Genomic DNA, 22,112 nt, shown 5'->3' on the forward strand with positions numbered 1-22,112 from the left:
GTTATGTCTTGTAGTCTTTGTCAGTAAGGATATGGTACAGATTAATTCATTAATTGTCTGTTTGACTGAAAGCTGCTTTAAAAGCTTTTAAAGGGTAGAATATTAGCTCCAGCAATGTGGAATAAAACAACTTAGGTTTCTCTGTTTTCATGCTGCCATTTTGCAATACAGTTTCAACTGGGTAAATTACTAAATGTGCTTTTAATTCAAGATGTCTTGTCTTGGGCATTAATAATTTTTTCTCTTTTGTAATTTTTTTTATCCTTTCCTGTTTTTTGTCAGAGGATAAAAGATTGCCATGAGAGATTATTCTTCCCCTTGTGACTCGTAATAGCTAGGTCAACACCTGTCATCAAGACCTACTGATTAATTTTTTTTGCTGGTAGTTGTTGGAAGCTGGCAGTGCAGTTGAGAAGGTGCCAGCTCTTTGTTACCCATGGATTGACTGATGTGGGCCATGCAAAAAACAGCATTTTGTATTTCTCTAAACTGAGCTGTTGGAGTCCTTGGTGTGGTGGTTCATCTTGCAGAGCAGACACCGGAGAGGTTTGTTGTGAGCAGCATCACAGTGTGTATCTTCAGAGAAAATCTCTTCTGCTTCTCCCCCCTCTGCACATAGAGTTAACAATAAAGTCCCCCTGTTTCTAGTTTAGATGCCCAGGATCCAGCTCCAGATAGATAAATCTGCTGGTTTTAGGAGTATGCTGTGCAGTGCATCAGTGTGATTTGTCTGTAAACACGATGCATCTTTTTCTCTTGAATTTCTCTGTGGGTTTTCATGTTTTATTTAATGTTTCACAGTGACAGTGTTTATCTCCCTGCTGACTGAATTCCCAAATGGCACCTTTCTTATACCACCTACGAGGCAGCAGAATAACATCCCCTGAGTATTACCCACCCTTCTTTAACCTGCACTAGGTTTCTTCTTTGTTAATAAAGAAACCTTCCAAGAAGAGATTCAAAGAAGCTAGACATGGAAGTTGGGAATTGCTGGAGTTGACTTCGAAGGAATAAGAATTTCTGAGCATACAGAGGGTCTAAATGTCAGTATGAAATATTAGTTAAACAATGGCAGCAGTAGGTTTGGGAACGCTCAAGTCCAAGATAAATGCTTTAAGTCACAAAGTGAAAGAAGTCATAGAGCATGGAGTTGTCATTTGTATATCACCCTGTTTGCATGATTTATTCATCTGTTGTTACACAATTCATTTTAGGAGAAACATGTGTCTGTTTGACACAGACTTTGCATCTTCAGTTGGAGACCAAACTTTGTTTGGCACAGACTTTCCTGAGGGTTGCTGTGCTGCCAGCTGAGTTCTCCGAGTGTTTGGTAACAGCGAAAGGCATCCTTTTAACATGGTTATCCACTTTAACTGTTATAATCGCATTTGTTCTGAATTCCCTGAGTACCATGTGTTGATTTCATTAGTGAAAGCAAACTGGATAAAAATAGGAAGTGGATTTACTTCTGGTGCATAGGTATTGGGAAAAGAGAATGAGGAAAAGCAGTGACAACAACTTGTGGAAAAGATTGCAGTAGGTTGGGCCAGCAGCAGCTGCTGCTGTAGTTTAGGGAGCAGTGTGAATTCAAGACAAAAAAAAGGGGCAGGAGTGTCATCCTGATGGTAGCCATGGACTAGCACAGCTAGCCCCCAGGTCGGATCTTGAGGCAAAGGTTTTAATGAAAAAAAATCAGTTGTAATGGAATAAGCATTGATTTACCAGGTAAGAAACATTGCAGTTCCTTAAGTCTGTATGTCACCCAATGCTTTCCTCTTACACTGAGTATTTTTGTCTCAAAATGAGAAGGCAGATTTTGGTCACTATTAGCCCTGGATAACATCAGCAGGTTTCATGGATTTACTCCACAGGTATTGGAATATCTGGTGGTGTACCATTTTTCATTTATAAACTGCAATCAAGTTTAATGTAAAAAGTTACAAAAAACATTAAAATATATGTTTTATTTATACAGGGCAATATTAATTATTTTCTCATATGTTTTTGTCTCACATAGGGCTCTGTGTGTGCAAGTTCATTCTGTAAATTCATTCTTGGATTCCACACTTGGCCATAAACACTTTTTCATATGTAGGCTTCCACTAATTTTCATTGAGCAACAGATAGTATATATTTGCCCATTAAATTTCTAATGCATCCATCATCCTTGTTGGTCTTACTATCAATAAAGAGATCATTGTGAAGTTGGAGATTAGAAAGTTTATGGAACTATTCAGAGGAAAGGGCCTGTGCTGTAGGGAATGTCAGTGCATGGAGGTTTGTAACAGTACTGGCACTCTTAACGTGCAGCTGTCCAGGGCTGGGAGAATTTAAAAATTAGAATGCACATCCACTGTACTTTGGTGAATTTTGTTGAAAAGACTCGGCAGACAAGAGACCTGCTTTTGTGCAGCCTCTTCTGTGAGGTTGAAATGTGGCTTTAACCCACCAGCTACAGAGAACAGCTGGTTCTGTTGAATTTCCTGTATCAGCTTCAGACCAAAAACCCAGAGCCTTCATGAATTCTGTGTTTGATGGAACTCTTTGCTGTTTCTCCCCATTCCTGGAGGGGTTTAAAAGCCATGTGGATGTGACACTTGGAGACAGAGGTTAGTGGTGGCCTTGGCAGTGCCAGGGGGAATGGTTGGACTTGATGGTCTGGGAGGGCTTTTGCAGTCCAAATGCTTCTTTGATCCTACGATTCTCTCTAGTGCAGCTATTTATGAAGTGTGTGCATTTTTAGCTATAACAAATTGCAGTCCTTACAGCAAGGGTTGTGTTACTGTGTGAGCACATGTTATTAAAATCAAAAAGCCTGCAGACCAGACCCTTCCTGACGTTAACAATCCAAGTCTGATGTATTCAATCCGTGTATGTATTTTACCTGTATTGCATTTACAACTTGAGGTACTCTTTGTATTCCACAGTCTGCTGTTATTGTAGATGACAACAATTTTCTCATGCAGCCAGCTGGGATAAGTGTGTCCCAAGGAAACTGAGAGACTTGTGCAAGGCCACCCATTAAAACTTCACAGCAAGATCGTAGTAATTTGGGGGTTGCTGGTTTCCAGTACCAGGTTCTTAAGACCATCACAGGATCCTGGCCCATGATTTTCCTGCAGTCTGAGTGATGAAGGATGCAGTACTGAGAGTGCCAGGCATGCAAAACCTTCTGTGGATGGAAGTCATCTACTGAAACCTAGAGTTTGATTTTGGTTGAGCCTCATAGTTTCCCAGATGGGTGCAGTGTTCGTATGTCCTCTCGATCATTGCTTGGCTCCATCTATCCTGAAATGCAATTTGGGCTGGTACAATCTCAAACAAAGTCAAGATGAGCTTTTGATGATTTTTTTCATGTCAGCTTTCTTTATTTGTTTTGCTGTGTAGTGCAATAATAGGCCTCATAATGAACCTCATTGCAATGATTTTCCCTGAATGCCTTGAGCATGTGCTGTGATCAGCAGAGGTTTAGCCCTACTGTCTGTGTTACACTGAAACTTGAGAGGGGTTATTTGAGTGACCTTTGGTGCAGGAAACTGAAATCTGAGAAATTGGGCACTTAACAAAGAGCACAAGGGAAGGCAGCTGAAATAAAAATGAGCAGCTGAGAGGAATCTGTGCCAGAAGGATTTGGGGAGCTGACGAGAGGAAGTAAGCTCCAAGGATCAGTTGGATCTGTAGAGCAATGTTCATGCCTTGTCAGGGTGTTTTTGCTGGAGCTCAGAGGTTCCAGCCTCTTCTCATTCCCAAACCTCTGATGCAAGAGCTTCGTTTTTTGCTCTCTGCACATGTGGAACTTGAGTTCCCATGCAAAGGCCTCTCTGGTGGTGTGAGAGCAAAAATAGCAGCACTGTTCTGCCATACGCTCTGTTCATCTGTGGCCACAGGGGAGCCACTGCAAACACCTGCTCCCTTACAAGGGCCACAGAGTTCCTCTATTTTCTTCTTAAAAATACGTATTTTCTTTTAGCACCCTTTTCATTTCCTGTGACATATCTGAATATCACTGGGATGGCAATGAAATTTATGGGAGCAACTTACAGCATCTCCAAGTTAATGATAGATGTGGATATGTTCTATGAATCTGAAATAAAGATAATTTCAAAAGACTTCTGTAAAGCCTCCCTGGGAAGGACATTTAAAACCAGAAATGGGAAAATAATTTTTCCCACATTTCTGCTGTAAGATTGGCCATGACAGCTGCACGTTCCAAACATAAAACTGCAACAAAACTTAAAAAAAAAAAAGAAATTTGTACAGCTCAGTGTTCTGTAAAATTCACATCTGAAAGAATTTACTCGCTGACAAATATTGCTCATGGTATTCCAGTGCTTCTTGTGGAGATGTTCATTCAAACTGGCCATACAGAGTCAACACAGTTTCTTCCCTGTTTGCTAATAGGCTCTACAATTATTCTTTTGTCTTCCTCCCCGATTTCAATTATTCTGCAGCTGCTTCTCACAACCGAGGGTGTGAATGCTCCAGGAATTCACCTGAGGCTGCTGCCAGGTGAGCAAAGCTGCTGCATTGGCATGGGGGGCAGACGGGGTCAGCCCCCGGAGCTGCCCTTCCCAGGGCTCTGCTCCCACCATCCCTGCGAATGAATCTTCACCCACACAGACGCTGGCAAAGGGTGAACAAAACACGACTCCTTTTTGGTGTATTTTCATAAAGTTGATGGTACTAGAATACAAGTACTGTGCAAGGTATTTACTTCTTGTAAAGCAAAGAATTTCATCTCTGTCTCTTCTTGGAAATCTTGTGCTCTTGATTTATACAGCTGTTGTGTTAAACTGCATTTTCTGTGCAGGATGAATAGGGCATTTCTTCGGTTCTGGGGTCTCTCTTACTCCTGTCACAGCTGGCTTGGTCTGGATGGAAGGAAAGTCCTGTTCTTCAGGAGAGGGGCTCCCGTGGAAGAAGGGGCCCTGTGGGAGAGGGCACACATGGGAAAGGTGTCACCCTGAGAGAGGGAATCCCGCCTGGGAGCGTATCTCCAGCTCTCCCAGTTGTTTGGCGACTGGATGTAGGAATCAGTTGCCAGGCTGGTGCCTTTCTGCAAGTAATTGGTTGAATATCGCAGGATACATTGTCACAGCAGTTCAAACTCTTCTGAAATAGATCCTTGGATTCATATGTAAATTTGTGCAAGTAAATTGATGAGCTAGTAGTGCCAGGAGCTGTCAAGGCATCGAGGTTGTTACAGTGGGATGCAGCATGCAGGAGGTTTTAGAGATGTGTGTTCTATTGACATGTCGGCTTGCCTGAAATCCTTCACTGAGATGAGAACTCACACACGGAACAGCTGCCAAGGTCAATCACCACACTTTAAATACATAAATATATAAATACATGAATATAAATATTTATGTGTGTATATTTGCATTTCACTTTGAATTATATCTTGCACTTCCTAAGTGCCATACCCAGATGCTCCCACGGCCACCCCCTGTGTCAGGGGGTTGTGAGTTGCAATCATCCCCAACCTCTCCGAGCTGGGGACCCCCTGTGCTCCTTGGGGATTCTCACAGAGCACCTGGCATTCAGCTGCTTAAATTCCATTTTCTCTACAAAATCGGTAGCAAGCTGCCAAATTACCACTTCCCACTAGTTTTAAGTGTTCAACAGACGAAGGCAAGTGTTTGTGTGAGAAAAAACAGGAGATTTTTAAGCAAGCTGAGTGGGTGTTTCTGTGACTTCAGCCGTGTGGACAGCACAGGCTGTTTCGCTCCATGCTATTGTTGCATGACATTCCTCTTGGCACAGTGTTTATTTTTAGCCAGAGACTATCACAAGTATTTTTCAGCAGGACTGTCACTGCCCCTGAACAGGGAATCATATTACTGCAAGAACTTTGCTGAAACAAAGAAGATATATTGGACAAATGGGAAATTATAAATCTAGACCAACCCAGACTTGCACGGGTAACTAATGTCACTTTTTTACAGGCAATGTGCCATCCATCCATCGGCAAGGAGCAAATGGTATTTCGGGAGATAACTCATTGCTGGTTTACTCTTGAGTTCAAGGCTCAGGTATTGTTCTTGACTTAACCCAGATACAGACTGTGAAAGAAGACAAAAAGGACAAAAAAAGCTACTAAACTAAATTTAGCTGGGCAATTATATAAGATCATATTAACCTATATTACTATGTTGATTTAACTCATACTTCATGAGAAAAGCCTTTAAATCTCCAACCTTTTTCTGCTGTGTGCCTGTTTAGGAAATGAGAGCTAACAAATGCAATCTGAGCTTTAAGTTTTCTCTTAAATATTAGTTAATATTAAAATATTTCTGGTAAGGATTCATATGCACTGTCTCTGAAATCCTTGTATATATTTCTGTATTGGCTGCAGCAGGAGCAGTTTAATAGCTATTTTAAACTTTAATAGAAAGATATATGAAATTTTACAATTGGATGTTAAAAAATTGAGAGTTTCGGTAACAGGGACATTATGACTTTTGTGCTTTGAAGTGTTTTATCAATTAGGAGTTTTTGTTGTAGATGAATGGAAGAAGAAAGTCAGTGAATCCTATGCCACAGTCACAGAGCGGTTGGAGGACAACCTGCAAGTCAAGGAGAAGGAGCTGGCAGAGTTGAAGCATGTTTTTAGGTAAAATATTCTGGGAATCTGTTCATTGATTTCTTTCAAATGACTATTTGCTATCGAACAGTATTTTCAGTCTCAGGTGTTTTTTATGGACAGAGTTTCTCGTATATGGAATGCATGTTCTTTATGTCTATTTTTGGGAATACGTCATCACAGTGCTGGGCAGAGCCCCACAGCAGAGTACCAAAATTAGTGGCTGCTGATTATTAATGCCAGTATTTTACAACAAACACCTATATACTTTTGTAAATTAATTAGCATTAGTAGAATGTCTGATTTTGCTGTGCACTTTTCAGTTTTGCGGATGTGTTTCTGCAGCCAGGAATATTGCTGAAGTATCACACTGTAAACAAACACAAAAGTAGTGGATTCAAAATTAGGATTCTACTGGTTTTCTCAGGGTAGCACATGCTCCCCCACAGGCTCACCCAACCAAGTAATGCCCTGACGTGTTCATTACCTGCAAAGCTCCAGTGCAGCAAACACCCAGCTCACAGACTGGAAGTGAGTTGAGAAAATGACCAGGCAAATAATTTCAGACATCAAAATCCCTTGGAGAAACAGGGGATTCTAATCAGAAATAAATCACAAGATCAAAAAAGCCAGATATACCTGGCTCTATAAATTATTCCTCATGCTCCATTTCAGCTGCCACTGCTACCACTGTTTGAGCCACTGAGCTTTCTCTGCAGGGTGCTGACTACTTCGGTTATGCTTCAGTTAATTACTTCCCTCATTTTAATCCTGTTTAGTAGTAAAATTGATAATTTTTACAAATTGGAGCCAGGGTACTCTTTATTTTAGATAATCAAGACAAGGGAGTATATGGTGGAAGTGCTAACTCCCTGCACTAAGCATAAGAAGAAATTAAAACTCCCTTCAAGGTTAGCAGGGCTCTGGCAGCTCAGCTCAGTCTGTCGGACCAGCCCAGGTAAGCTTCAGTGTTAGCGAAACTCTTCAGCTACAGAGCCTTGCTCCTCTCTCCATAGCAGGGGGAACTGATCATCCTGAGGACAGTGCAGTGGGAAGGCTTTTCTTTGTAGGTCAGGCTTTAAGAATCAGCCAGTGATTTAGTTTCCAAAAGTTGCCCTCACCCATGGGGGAAAAAAATGTTCCTTACCAAAGTGGTTTTAATATAAGACATCAAAAAATGAGCTCCCCTGGCATGTGAAACCCTTCTAAGGAATGCATATGAGAATCTAGACTGATTGTAGAATCATTCTCTCTGAAGCACACAGTTTTGGCAAATAAGTCCATTTTTTGCATAAACAGTAACTGTTATACTCTGGTTTTATCCTTTTCAAATCATGCACTGTTTCTGCACATCATAAAACGCCCAATATGGAAACACAGGTTTTAGTCCACCTTCAGAGTGATGATATACAATGAACAAGTAGGTTAAAGCATAGACTTAACTGATAAAACAGAAGTAAAGACAAGTCTCCATCTTTGTCTGCCTTTTAAATTCTATTTAAAGAATAAATTATTGAAATATTTATTGAAAGAAAACCCCAAATGTCCCCTTTCTTAATGGGTCATCCTGCTAAGGGGAGCTCAGCATAAGTTTGTATTTTAAAATTAGAGAAAAGTACTGAAACATTACTTTTTATTGTAACCTTGTTAAATGTATTTAATGGTTGCTTCTCCCTCAGGGTGGGTTTATAGTTACACAAATCCTGCAAAATCAGGGTCATGGATGTGCTGATACGGAATGGAAAATCCCAAACTTCTATGGGCAGGCCAAAATCAAGATTCTCCAAAGAAATATTAACTATAGGTCTATTTAGTTTTCAATAACTGTAATTACTTAGAGTGTTTGATGGATCAGTAACAAATCAGTCTGTGCTGAAGGAAACCTACAAGGCTTGATGACAAAAGCTAAAATGTCCAAGTACCATTTCATTTAACAACTTGTAAGTGAGCACAGTGATCACTGTCCCTGTGATCCCATTTGGGGAGTATAAACTCATGTTTTATAGGCTTTTCCTGATTATTCTTTTCACTTAACAAGATGGTCCCCGCTCCATGCATGCCCTACTCACCATTTTAGAATCAATACACACATTTAAAAAATACTTCTTAATTATTACTGCATTACAAGAGAAGCTGAGTTTGTATGGATTATTTATATTTTTAAAGAGTCTTTCCTCTTATTTCCCCTAATTTAGATACATCTTGAATGTATATATTGTGATTGCATAGCAGGATTTCTCAGAAAACAATAAATCTGGACCACCCAACCTGATAGTAGTAAAGTATTTTTAGATTTACAGACTGTAACCTGGGTATAAATTCAGCCTTGTGTCTCAAAAAAATTACATTGAGATTTTTCTTTTAAATGTTTCCCACATGCAAGAAGCTGTGCTGAAAGATGAAAGAAGTAATCATCTGTAAAATCCCCTTTTCAGCTCTGATGAAGCCTTCTGCAAAGTCAATCTGAATTACCGCACGGAGAACGGGCTCTCGCTGCTCCACCTGTGCTGTGTGTGTGGGGGTAGGTGTCTGCAACAGCGCGGTGAGACACTGGGGACAATTACTGATTTCTTCTGGCTGGAAGTGTCAGGAGGACTGTGTTTTCAGGGAACTTCTCAGATGGAGAAGCAGCTCTCAGCCTCACTCTAAGCTGCACTGCCAGAGGGCTGCACTGAGTTACAAAGAGCCCCATAACAGCTGATTCTTCAGTCTGACAAAAGTTCTGGTTGATGATGCAGTGTGATTTACTACAGGGGTTCAACTCATTCAAAATTGCTTCTATATCCATTCGTTAATCTACACTCATTACGGAGCATGGCTCCACATTTCCAGATTCTGTCCATGGCTCAAGCTCCAGGACAGGGACATTGTTGGAGCAGCACTTTGCCATACTTAAACCACCAGTTTTTCTAGTGTAATGAAAATACCTGTATTTTATTTCACATTGATTAAAAGAAGAATAACTGAAATGCTTTAGTGACAATCATCAGCTGATAGGGCTTTGGCAGATAGGAGATCAGAATACACAGGAGAAGAGGGCAAGATGTGTTCTGGGATGCTCATAAATGGTGGGATTTTCCACTTGGATCCACACAGCTGCTCTGTTATCCACACCAAGTCATTAGTTCATGCACTTGCTTTGCTCTTGTTATACAGTTTTCAGCAGAAATTGGCTAAGAGAGGCAAAGAGACTTTTACCCTGAGGTTTCAGCTCTGCGAAGTACTGACTAATGATATGCATAAGTGATTTTATCAATCTTTGTTAGATGTTCACCACGTGGAACCACCTGATCCTGCACTGCTGAAAACCGAGTGGATCTTCACTTGCCACTTTCGAATGCAAGAGCCTATCCAAAGATGGCATCAATGCATGGGAACATTAGAGCAGTTGGGGTAGCTGAGAGGAAGAAAGCACACGCGAATTATTATGTGAACACTTGGAGGAGGGCGAAGAGCTACTAGAGCTGACATTGTCCTTGGTTACTGCCACAACTATTCAGAAGGCAGATGAATTTATTGAATTTATTTATGTATTCACCATGCATCAAAAAGGTCAGAGCAAAGCTACTTGCCTGTGTGGACCTACATTAGCACTCCCCAAAATGACTGTCCCTGTGAGGTTGTCCTGCGTAGGGAGAGCAGTGCTCCAGTTGTGAGATGGCAAAGGAGCTCAGAGACTGAGGAACCAGAGGTTCCAGAAGCACCTTCTGGTTCATGGAGCTCTTTGCAGCATGGTCTGGATGTTAAAGGAGGAGTTTGCTTCTCTAGCAGTTCAGCTAAATCCTCATTAAAGTGTGAACAAACAGTGAGCTGGTATGTGGCCAGACTTCCAATTGTCCTGGCCAATGAGATATTTCCATCAGCCTCATCATTTCAAGGTTTCAAAAGATGTATTTTATTACTTGCCTCAGGTCAGCAGTCGAGATACCTATTTCTCTGCTTTCAAACTCACACAGGAGCTTCTTACCTCATCTGCATGTTCTTTCCTTTAACTTCCTTTTTTTTCCACTTTTCTCTCTAAAGGCAACAAATCACACATCAGAACTCTCATGCTGAAAGGGCTGCGCCCATCCCGACTAACGAGAAATGGATTTACAGCTCTGCACTTGGCAGCTTATAAGGTAAATGATTTTAAATAGAATTGATGACAGGAAATCAGAACTGAGCAACTGATTTGTCTGAACTGTCTAGATGAGCTCTCTAGTCATTATTTCTGGTGAAAATGTAAATTTCACAATTGCGGTGCATAGGAAAATGCCTTTTTAGGAGCCCATGCACAGGAAACAGCATGTGCTTTTGCAATGTCATCCACGGGGTAGGATATTGCTTTGGAATTACTGATGCAGACATCCAATGCAACTCAAGACAGAGGAGTTGTCCAGTGCCGCCATAAAATCAGGATAGAGACTTTTCTAACACACAGGCTTTAGTATAGCAAAAGAGAGATGTCTGGTGCCTGGGACAAACCTTCCCCCAGCCTCTCCTTGCACCCTGAGCCCCTGGACCACGGCTGGTCCCTCTCCATCAAGGCCAGCGGTGTCACAGCCGGAGAGGCCAAGGCTGGGGCTGCTCCCTTCAGCTGTGAGAGCTGTGTCCCAGGAATGATATGGGTTAAATCCATGGCTTTTAGGACAATGTGGAGCTGCTCACAGCGCTGCTGCATGGCGGGGCTGACATCCAGCAGGTCGGGTACGGAGCACTGACGGCCCTGCACGTCGCCACCATCGCCGGCCACCACAAGGTATGTCTCTCTTTTGCTGCACAGGACTGAAACAGGTGAGTGCTAACATTGGCAGGTCATTCTGTTTTATACTGATGTCTTCCAAAACAAAACTCAGAACTGGTTAAGTACAGCTGGATTTTACTGGATTTTTTTCTGCATTTTGGGAAAATTAATCTGTGCATGTATTTTTGCATTGAACAAACATGCACAAAGGACACAGACCAAAGGTTGGACATGATAGGTCTTGGAGGTCTTTTCCAACCTTGATGATTCTTTGATTCTAATAGTTCTGTGCAGGCTGATGGTGGAGCTGTTACCCTGAGCCCTGCCTCTGGGAGGGTCTCATTCACAGGTATTTAATGTCTCCTCTGTGGACAGTGCAAACTGCTTTTCTCTGAGCACTCTGGGGTTCCAAGTAATTTTTAAAATGTCTGGGCCTTTTGCTGTAAATACCAAAGGCAGACCTGCTGTTGCTCCCACGTCCCAAGACCCTGCTGAGGTTATGGGCAAATTAGGGTGCTCACAACCCAACAAGGATGAGTCCATTAACTCAATAAAAAATAAACTGTAAGTAGTTTTGAAAAGTTCCTTATATCTACCTTGGGAATGATCAGCTCTGTATCAGAAGCGCCTCCATAAATGAAGTGCGACTCTATATAACTCATTTGGTTCATCTGCTGCTCTTGGAACCAAGGATTTATAGTCCAAGCTCTTGCTTTCCTTCTTTATATAGTTGTGAAATTTTCAGTCAGCTTAGAAGTTCCTCTGCTAGATAAAGTAGCTTGTTTTGTCCACAATTTCATTAATATTCATGACAATATGGAATCATTTTTTCAACCCCCCTTATAAATACAATAGGTTTAAGAAAGAGGAAATTGATTTTTGGTTGTCTTCCTGATTCAAATAAGGTAAATAATTTTTTATAGCATTAAATAAATAGCAGAGGTATATATCCCTGTCTATGCAACATAGTTTTTTACTGCAGGAGATTACTGACTATATTTAGAAGAAAGGTAGAACTGAGAAAAAAATGCTTTTTTTCCCACTTCCCCAAACAGTCAGTCTTTGGCTTTTCTGCATTACCAGACCTGAAACCTCTGAACCCACTCTCTGGGATGAGGCCATCAGCATCAATGGGATGTTGCCGCTCATTTGAGCCAGTGGGCATGTTCTCTATGACTTAGGGCTGTATTGTACTTCACCAAAAATATGCTGTTTGCTGATTTTGACTGTTAATGGAAATTGCAGTTCTCAATGAGAAGAATGAAAAATTAATGAAAAATTAAAAAATAAATTTTAAAAACCTGTAAGGTAAAAAAAATTAATGAAAAATTATAAAATAAAATTACAAACATATTAGAAAATCAGCAAATAAGTTCAATAAATCTCTCACTAAGACTGTTATTTTGAAAACATGAAATGTTTCCAGTCTAGGGAAGTCATTGCTGAATAAATAATGCATGGACCTCTTCCACATTTACGTGCTGTCCAATATTAGCACCTTGGAAAGCCAGTGTCTTTCTGTCTTTTCTATTTCATATAAATTAAAGTTTTCACTCTGAGACTGCAACACCTGCAGATGCATGAGCTGGATGGAGGGTCACAGGCAGGATGAACCAGTGCCACTCAGTTTCTGTACCTGCACACCTGAGGGTCTGAGCTATGAGTGTATGTGTGCCAAGGATCTGTTAGAGAAAAGGGAAGAATCTTCTTAGGGATTCTGTAGATATTTCAGTGTAAGGCTGTATGGAGGCTGGCACTGTGCAAAGGCCTTAATTGCTGAAATTGTCTTCTCATTTAAATTTTACCTGCTAAAAAATCAATAATCACTGATCTAGTTTTCTTAGATGAGCTTTTATCCCTTGCCCTTGTCCAAAACATAAGGTCCTTATGTCTGTCTCATGGGGTTTTTTGTTGGCTCCTTCTGAACTTCAGAGTGACTTAATTAATTGTCTTTGAAGTGAATATCATTTGACTTGACTGTTCAAAAATTTCTGAATAAAACTTTTTAAAGAGAATTTTAAGAGAAATTACAAAGTAAGACTATTGTACAAATAATTCAAAGTATTGTTTTGAAATAAAAATTGGTTGTACGAGGAAAAGGGAAGTATTAGTTCCCCTTGTTTTTCAGGATGGCGTGAACCTCACTGGGATGCTGCTGGCTGCCTTTGACCAGCCCATCCAGCTTCTTTCTCTGCAGCTTGGGAATGTCCCCTGGGTTACGAGCTTCACCTTCACTCACAGTCTGTCTCCTGAGGATTTTTTTTTTTTTTCTCCTTGGTTTCTGAAGTATTTCTATCCTTGCACATCCCTCCAGCATACCCTCCTACTTGTGATGCCTATGACAGCTTTCAGTGCTTTCTAAGACTCCTTTTTTCTTTCCTAGAAAGATGTCTTGTCTGAGAAATTATCAAGCCTGTCTCTGTACCCCTCTCATAATTTACACTTGAGTGGAGTTTGCTTAGTACAGCACACAGAATTCTATTTATCAGGAGATCACAAAGCAGCAAGCATGGCTGCCATTGCTACAGCCTGGAAAATGTGTCAAAACCCATCTAATTTTATGTTCATCATCAGAGATGGATTCACATTACTCAACACAGTTTTTTCATCTTGAAGATCCACCTTGAAAGCTTCTAGATTAATCTAAATTTTGAATTCCAGCTCCCAAAGAGATTAAGGAGAATTGGAGTTGTGGTCACATCTCTGAATGTGTTGCAGCCTCACAGTTCATGGCTAAATTAAAATCAAGCTGATCCAAAGACATTTCAGTCATATTCATGTAAAAGCCACAGGCTCGAACATCTCTTTTCAGAGAAAACAGCTACAACTTCATAGTGGTTTTATCATGGAAGTTTGCTGAAAAATGTCTTAGATGAATCACTTCAAAGCCATTTTAAATCCCTGGCTAGCTGGCTCTATGTTTCCACCTCTGACCCACCAAGATATTGAAAATTGGCCAGACACGGGAAAGACAGTGGAGGGAATCAGTTGTTTGTTAACCAGCCAGCTGTGTTAACTAAATAACTGAGTGTGTCCTTTATTTACTACCTGAACACGTTCCCACCCATCCAGTGGGTGCCTGCTGCTGAGCTGTCCTTTGGTTGATAGAAGAGCCAGCAGCTTCTCCAGCGATCTCAGGGGATCTTTCTTAAGATTTTTATTATGTAGTCAAATGCTTTTTTGAGATCTGCAGCAAAAGGATTCACAGCAAAAGGATGTCAACACATGTGACATTTAGCAAGGGAAATTCTGACTGTATATAAAGGGGATGAGGGGATCACAATGAGAGTGATGCAGCACTGAGAGCATTCCAGGGATGACGCAGAACCTCCACCCATGGGAATAGTCAGACCTGGCCCTGCAGTGCTGCCTCCAAGGGAAGTTACAGCTGATGCCATAGAAAAATGGTTAAAACTAATGGGAAATGGACACATTTACATATGTCAGGCACAGACTTTATGCAGAAAATATCTTCAGGCCATCACACGGAAAAAAATAATTCAAACTGTGTAAAGAAACAATCCCTGTACACTGATGTTGCTTGGGAACAATTTGTGTTCTCAGAGCACTTGGGAGTGACATGGATTGAACTGACTGCCCTTGTTGTTGCACGTGTGACATGATTTGGGGGGTCTCAGCCTAGAGGGCAGGTGACAGACTTCTGCATCGCTGCAGCTGACACTGGCTGGCGTCCTCCAGGGGCTCGTCACGGGCAGGCTCCGGTAGGAACGGTGTAGTACAGGAGCTGGCCACTTCCCCACCCTTGTTAGTCCCAGTTCTTCACTGTGCTGTGGTGATTCATGGTCCAGTGTCTTTCATCATCATGACATGCAAAAATTTGCATCCATCAAAAGGATATGTAGAACTTCTGGAGTAATCCCCAGCCCAAGCCCTTCATGTGCCCAAAGACTCCCTCGTGCTTCAGAAAAACGAGCAGCCCTCAGGCTTCAGTGTAGAACCCAAAGTGGTTTCATTCAGGCTTCTATTTTGACAGCTGTGCAGCAAGATTTTTCTTGAGAGTTCATAGCTTTCCAGAAATACATGGGCCTCCTGAAGGACCAAAAAAAAGTAGAAATTTGAAAGAAAACACTTAGGGTTATTTACTGAAGCCAAATAACTATTATCTTCTAAAATACAAAGAAATGCTTCCATGTTTGAGGATTTACCTTCACACATTTAAATTTAAAAGGATCTTTCATTTTGTGTCCCTTTTTCACTTCTAAAAGCTGTGATATGTTTACAGCTCTTTGTTCATAATGGCTAAAAGAAAATTAAGGTTGTTCTGAGAACATCCACATAGCCATTTCTGTGCCTCTTACTTCGTACATCAGTTTTTTTACCAGCACACTGATTTTCAGGCTTATTTATAAAGCATCAGTGACATTTAGTGTTCAGTTCAAGTACTGTAAGTTAATCACTTTTACATGCTGTACACAGCTCTGCACCATTATAACTTGTTTGGGGCTGACTTTTTAAAATTGGAGGCATGAGGTTTCAAAGTCCTGTTTTATCAGCTGAGCACATATAATATATATATATTGCTTCTAACTGGAATGTCGTGTTGGTTTCCTTGCAGGCTGTGGATATTCTGCTGCAGCACGGAGCCTATGTGAACGTGCAGGATGCAGTGTTCTTCACCCCCCTGCATATTGCTGCATATTATGGCCATGAGCAGGTAACTGAGGGCAGATTCAGACCCCTGGGAAGGGGAGCCAAGTCACCTGTAGGTTTAGTGTTAGATGGTTCTGCTTTACGTTCCAGAGGGTCCTTCCATGCAAAAACCTCATATACTGAAATTACACTCAGAGATGTGTATAACTACACATCTCTGCTTGCCCTAAGAGTCTGAAAATCAACAGGAAATTTCTACACTTCTGTCCTCTGTACTAGACCCCAGCAAAACATGGAGTTTTCCCCTTGAGACCTCTTGAAACAAAGGGTTCTTTAGCGGGCTTTGATAAGCAGGCTTGGGCCTAGAGGCACTTTTCATCTGCTGTTCATTCATCCCATGTCAGAGATTGCCTGGGGAATGTGTCTGTGCTTTCCAAACCTCTCGAGGAAGTGAACATCACTTTCCAGTAATAATTTAATGGCAATTCTATTGGCTTTCCTTGGAATCCACAAACTTTTCACTTAGTGGGAAAAAATGATCATTCAGCGAGCAGGATTTTCCCTGAAGTGCTGTGCACATGATCGGTGCAGCTGAGCTTTCTCCATTCACACAGATCACAGGCTGACTGAAACACAGTCTGGAGTTCTGACCAAAGCTGACACTGAGCCCCTCAACTCTCTTTCTTCTGTATATTTGGACAGTACAATTGACACATGGCTAATCCACAGCCCAGTATTAGCCCTGAGCAGCCCTTTTATTATGTGAACTGTGATAATGGGCCTGTTTGGTTTATGCAAGTATTCTCTGTGTCTTTCTCTGGCTAAAGCCTTGTGTTCTGGGGTGTTCAAAGTTTCAAAGGATGACTTTGAACGGTGTCTTTTCCACTCCAGTGAAGTGTTACTTCGAGTGCATGGAGGAGCTGTCTAGGGAGAGCTTTTGAAAGCAGCAAGTCCAGATGATTGGAGTGCTCTGCCCTGCAGCTGGGTGAGAGCAAGGGTGTGAGTGAGCCAGGGACCTGAGGTGCTGCTTTCATGTCTGTGCACCTCATCATCCAGAAGAAACTGCTGCTGTAGGGGCTGAGAGATTAGCTCGCTCGTTTGCCACAAGCCACTTCAGAACAAGCAGTCACAGTCCTGTGAGATGGTGCTGAAAGCTCCTGTGGGGCTCTGGGAGAAGAGACCTATCAGACAGGAGCCACAGCTCTGGCTCGTGGGGACTTTGAGAGTGTTGCTTTATTATGCCGATTGGTCATTCAAACATGTCTGGTGACCCTTCACCATAGAGAACGTTTTTGAGAATGAATGTGAGCTTGCTTTTGAGAATTTTAATATTTTTATAGACATGTAACTTAAAAATTAGTTTTCTATTGAATCTCTTCTCCCTGTTTTAACTTTACAGAGATACATATAGTATTACCCAATGCAATACTGGATCTGATGTTCTCAAAGTTTTATTTTCATGTGATATTTTAATTAACCTTAATTAAATATTTAGGTAACCCACCTCTTACTGAAGTTCGGAGCTGATGTGAATGTGAGTGGTGAAGTTGGGGACAGACCTCTCCATCTGGCTGCTGCCAAAGGCTTTCTCAACATCACAAAGCTTTTGATGGAAGAGGGAAGCAAAGCTGATGGTAAGAAAAGATATTTAAAAATCATCCTTAGCATTGTGTTTTGTAGACAGAATCTTAGCTTCCTAACACATACTATTTGTGTGTGTGCATGTATCATCTTTGGACAACTGAAACAAGAAAAGGGCAGCTGGAGACTTTTCCTCACTTAAGTATGCTGGTTTGTCATCTCTCATTTACTCTATTTTCAGTAATAAGTTAGAGGTGAAAAACATCTAACAGATGTTAGATAGGGCAGAAAACAAAATTAAGTTTCATATGCAGAGGTGGCTCATTATTTAGACATTTATCCAGGCAGGGAACATGTGGCCATGTGGTGAGTATTTGTAGTCAAAGTGACTTAAATGCACAGAGAACTAGAGAATGAGGTACAGGAGAAGGGTTTTAAGTTGAAATTATGCAGCAAATAATTTAAAATAATTCATACGGAAGTTGAAATTCCACAGAAAAGGAGATTTTTTAGCACATGATTTATTACGCTCCACAAGCTTCCTACTCTTCACTGTGGGCCATTTTCTGTCAGAGAAAGTGCCTGTGTGAAAACGTGGTGGGCTGCACAGAGGTGTCTGAGCACACTCTGGGTGTTCTGTGGGTTGGGGTGTTCCTTGCCCAGCTGGCCTCACAGCGATGTCACTCGGCTGTGACTTTGCGTTTCATTGCTTATACTCCGCCTGTGTCACAACTCAGAAGAGTTTCTCCTGTGACTAATGTCAGTGTGCAGCTGGTGGTTCTGCTGGGTTCTTACTCTTGCTCTGTTCCCCCTCCTTTTGCTGTTTCAGTAACGCTGAAGGCACAAAATGTGCCACACTGCAGCCTTACTCTTGCTTTGCTGTGACTCCTGTGTCAGTGTGGCCGTGCATACTGCTGACACATCCCACAAAGGCACACAAATGTTGTAACTTAGAGGTCACATTTTATGCATATTGTGATTATTAATGCAGAGATTCTTACCTGTGCCTGAAGGTAGCCCTAAAGAAAGATGGAGAGAGACTATTTACAAGGGCCTGGAGTGACAGGACAAGGGGAATGGCTTCACACTGACAGAGGGCAGGGTTAGATTAAACACCGGAAAAAAATTCTTCCCTGTGTAGGTGGTGAGACCCTGGCACAGGGTGCCCAGAGAATCTGTGGCTGCCCCATCCTTGGAAGTGTCCAAGGCCAGATTGGACAGGGTTTGAAGCAGCCTGGGACAGTGGAAGGTGTCCCTGCCTATGGGGAGGGACCTTAAAGGTCAAGGTCCCTTCCAACCCAGGCCATTCTATGATTCTGTGAAATACTGAGCAAAGTTCAAATTATTTAGAAATTAATTTCTTATCCTCAGAGTAAGGGACAGAGATGGTTTTTGGAAAGGAACAGTACATTGCTTGGAAATGTACTGATCTTTAATACATCAATTTACCATGTTCTCTGTGAGTCTTGCCAGCAATCACACATCCTCCTCATGCAGGAAAAAAGCATGGAGGGAAGCGGCACGGTCAGGTCTGTGCATGCTGTTTTCAGTAGCGAGCTCAGGGTGTTTCAGCCTCGATGTGTGTGCACTGAGCCGATATAATTATAATAAAGGGGGGAAAAAAGAGACATTCTCTCATCATGACAAGGCAGTGGGAGGTTTGCTCTGCATTAGAGACTTTATTCCAAAAGGAAAGAATCTGGGGCACCATTTCAGGTCCTTTTCTTTAAACTCAGAATCTTCAGCACAGAAAAAAGAAAAGGGAGACTGGAAGCGGGAAGCCTTTTGCTCTTAAAGTAGCACACTTTGAAACTTGCTATAAATGCAGCAGTGGAGGAACAAGTCTTTAGAGCCCAGGAATGAAAGGATTTGGGGAAAGAACCTGAATAAATTTGGCACTGTTCAGTGCAGATCAGTAATTGGGGTCACAAACTTGAACTATTTCTTTTAACATAATGTGACTCGCTAGTCAGCCCAAAACCACAGTGACTGAAAACAAGCAGTGACCACTGAATCAGGCTGAAAAGGTCAGAATGCTGCTGAAAGTAAGAATATTTGCAGCCTAACAATCGCCAAAATCCTTCTCCAGCCCAACCACAAATTATAAGAAAAGCATGTAAAAGAAATGTGCTGCTTATATATGTGTCATCACAAAGGTTCATGTTCTACATGTGGCCCATGTATAAACCCAGTGTTACAAGTGTGGCTGGTTCTCCAGATGCCAATCCCATAATTTCTTTTAGCATAAACACTCTGGGGAAGAACTAAGTAACCTCTCTATTTTCAGAAATCCCATAAGCTCTTCCAGGAACTTTCCTGCACTGTCCTTTTTTCCATTTATTCGTTTACAGTGATGGTTTCACCTGTTACTTTCTACCAATGTCATGTCTCAGTGCTAAGAATGATTTCTGCAGAATTCTTTTTTTTTCCAGACAAGAATTTGGCATTTGCTCAGTTTTCCTGCTTACTTGTAAGGCAACCTCAGTTTTCAGTCCCTGACTGCCCAGACAGTTGCATTCTATGGTCTAATTTAATATAAATGTACTTCAAAAATTTCAATTTGAAGAACTCTTCTGTAGTCTTCTTGAGTAAATCCTGAATCAGTAGGATGGTATTTTTTCTCCATAACACTCTTCTAAGATGTTTTGACTGATTTTCTGCTGTATTGAATGTGAACTTCTCCTTCTTTTTAAGACAATATTCTCCTTCTTTTTAAGACAAAGTGTATCTGGTGTGCTTCATTGAGAAAGCAAAAAGCTACCAATTGAAACAAAACCCATTATCCCATGGTCTAGTTATAGATCCTTCTAGAGGCAAAGGAAATGGTTTGCAGGCATTTCTGACTGGATAAGTAAAGGAGTGTTCCTTCCTTTCTCCACCCTGCACCTTGTTGTGTTGTAGACTGAGGCCCCTGATGTCCTTCAGGCCATTCTGTGGGAACATGTTCTAAATTGCTGATACTTATCATTATAAAATTTTGACATTTATTCCACTCTTACTTATTGCACTTCACAATGGATCTGGTGAAATGGTACCAGAATGTCAGGTCATAATAAAAACTAAAGGCCAACATGTCACATGACGCTATAAAGTGAAGAATTATTTTAGAATAGAGAGGGAAAAGAGTCTACTTTACTTCTTATATACAAGACTGCTGGGAAGGTTAATGGGAGCAGTTAATGAAGTTTGTGGATTTCAGTAACAGAACACACCATTGGAGCTCTCTGTCACTAGACACAAGGGAAGTTGTAAGTTCCACACATTTCAGAGGACTGTCCATTTCTGTGAGCATTCAGCATCATTTCAAAAAGGTTTTAAAATAGGAATCTATTTTCATTTTCACTGTTTGTTATACTCACAGAAAATCAAAGAGAAGACAGACCCTCAGAATGTGATTGGGTTGGCCTCTGTCCTGAGGAGGCTGAGCTGTAGGAGATGTTCCTGAGGAGTGTTTGTCAGAGTTGCATGGAAAAGCCTGGCAGTACAGGTTTGGACATCTCCAATGGACAACTATTCCCTTGTAGTCTATTCATTTATGTAAACTGCCTCAAAGACCTGGTGCCAGGCTGAACCAAGAACTAAATATTGCACAAAGAAGCCTAGGTTTGTCATTTTTATCAGTTACAAAATCAACTGGTTATGGTTGTTCTGGAAGGACATACATACCTTCCAGAAGGTTGTTCTGGAAGAACATAGGAAGAAATACACCAAGAGTCAAATAAACACATTTAAAACTGACTAAAGACTTATTTTGGATAATGAAAACAGTACTTGTAGGTGTCTGTACCAACAAAGAACTCTGCCTAGAGCCTTGTCCAATCTCTTCTTCACTCCCTACAGGATAGATGAAGGAAGAGCCATGTAAGGTACCTCCACTCCCGTTTCTGGTGCTGGAATGCAATTGCCCATCCCATAAACAGGCAGAAGGCCCCCTGGCATGGATGTGGTCCATGATAGCTGGCAGTCTGAAACAATTGCCATCTGCAGATCAAGGATACTCCAGGGACACTCCATGCAATTGCCCTTAGAACAGTTTGCTACTACTGGTAGATACCAGCAGTTCTGTGCTGCCTGGACGTTCCCAGTTCTGTTGATGTTGTTATTATCTTACTTTTGCTTCAAAATTGGTCTTTCTAAGGGTCACTTATAACTCATGATTGCTTCATAGAAAGCTGCATCAAAACACTCAATAAGTTTGCAGCTGGAAGAAAGCAGTTATGCCCCAAGTTCAGAAAATCACCGTGACAGTGCACTGCAGGTGACACAGAGCAATGTGGGTTCAATATACGGAAGGTCACAGACATTTCAATTTTAAATAAATATGCCCACAAATGTTTTTCCAGGAGGTTTCAAAATGCATGGGTACAACACATAAAATTCTACTAAATATCCCAAACAATCCCAGACATACTGTGCTAAGGATAAAATCCTTTCTGTGGTCTTTTTCTGGGTCAACCGGCAGTGAATGCTCAGGACAACGAAGATCATGTGCCTCTGCACTTCTGCTCTCGATTTGGGCACCATGATATTGTGAAGTTCTTACTGCAGAGCAGCTTCGAAGTGCAGCCCCACGTGGTGAATATCTATGGAGACACACCTCTACACCTG

General features: G+C 41.4%; 1 protein-coding gene across 3 annotated transcripts in view; it reads left to right on the plus strand.

Annotated features, from left to right (window-relative positions):
* Positions 1-246: 246 nt before the first annotated feature.
* The window catches only part of TNNI3K (TNNI3 interacting kinase), a 40,838-nt gene continuing 18,972 nt past the window's right edge, over positions 247-22,112 (plus strand). For all 3 annotated transcript variants that reach the window (XM_048312544.1, XM_048312545.1, XM_048312546.1), the window contains exons 1-8: positions 247-5,924; positions 6,508-6,616; positions 9,022-9,107; positions 10,610-10,707; positions 11,217-11,327; positions 15,889-15,987; positions 17,419-17,557; positions 21,967-22,111. In XM_048312544.1, the coding sequence (XP_048168501.1) occupies positions 5,885-5,924; positions 6,508-6,616; positions 9,022-9,107; positions 10,610-10,707; positions 11,217-11,327; positions 15,889-15,987; positions 17,419-17,557; positions 21,967-22,111 (827 nt within the window). In that variant the 5' untranslated portion in view covers positions 247-5,884. The remainder of the gene's footprint in view (positions 5,925-6,507; positions 6,617-9,021; positions 9,108-10,609; positions 10,708-11,216; positions 11,328-15,888; positions 15,988-17,418; positions 17,558-21,966; position 22,112) is intronic.

The sequence above is a fragment of the Corvus hawaiiensis genome, chromosome 9, assembly GCF_020740725.1.
Source record: "Corvus hawaiiensis isolate bCorHaw1 chromosome 9, bCorHaw1.pri.cur, whole genome shotgun sequence".
Taxonomy (NCBI): domain Eukaryota; kingdom Metazoa; phylum Chordata; class Aves; order Passeriformes; family Corvidae; genus Corvus; species Corvus hawaiiensis.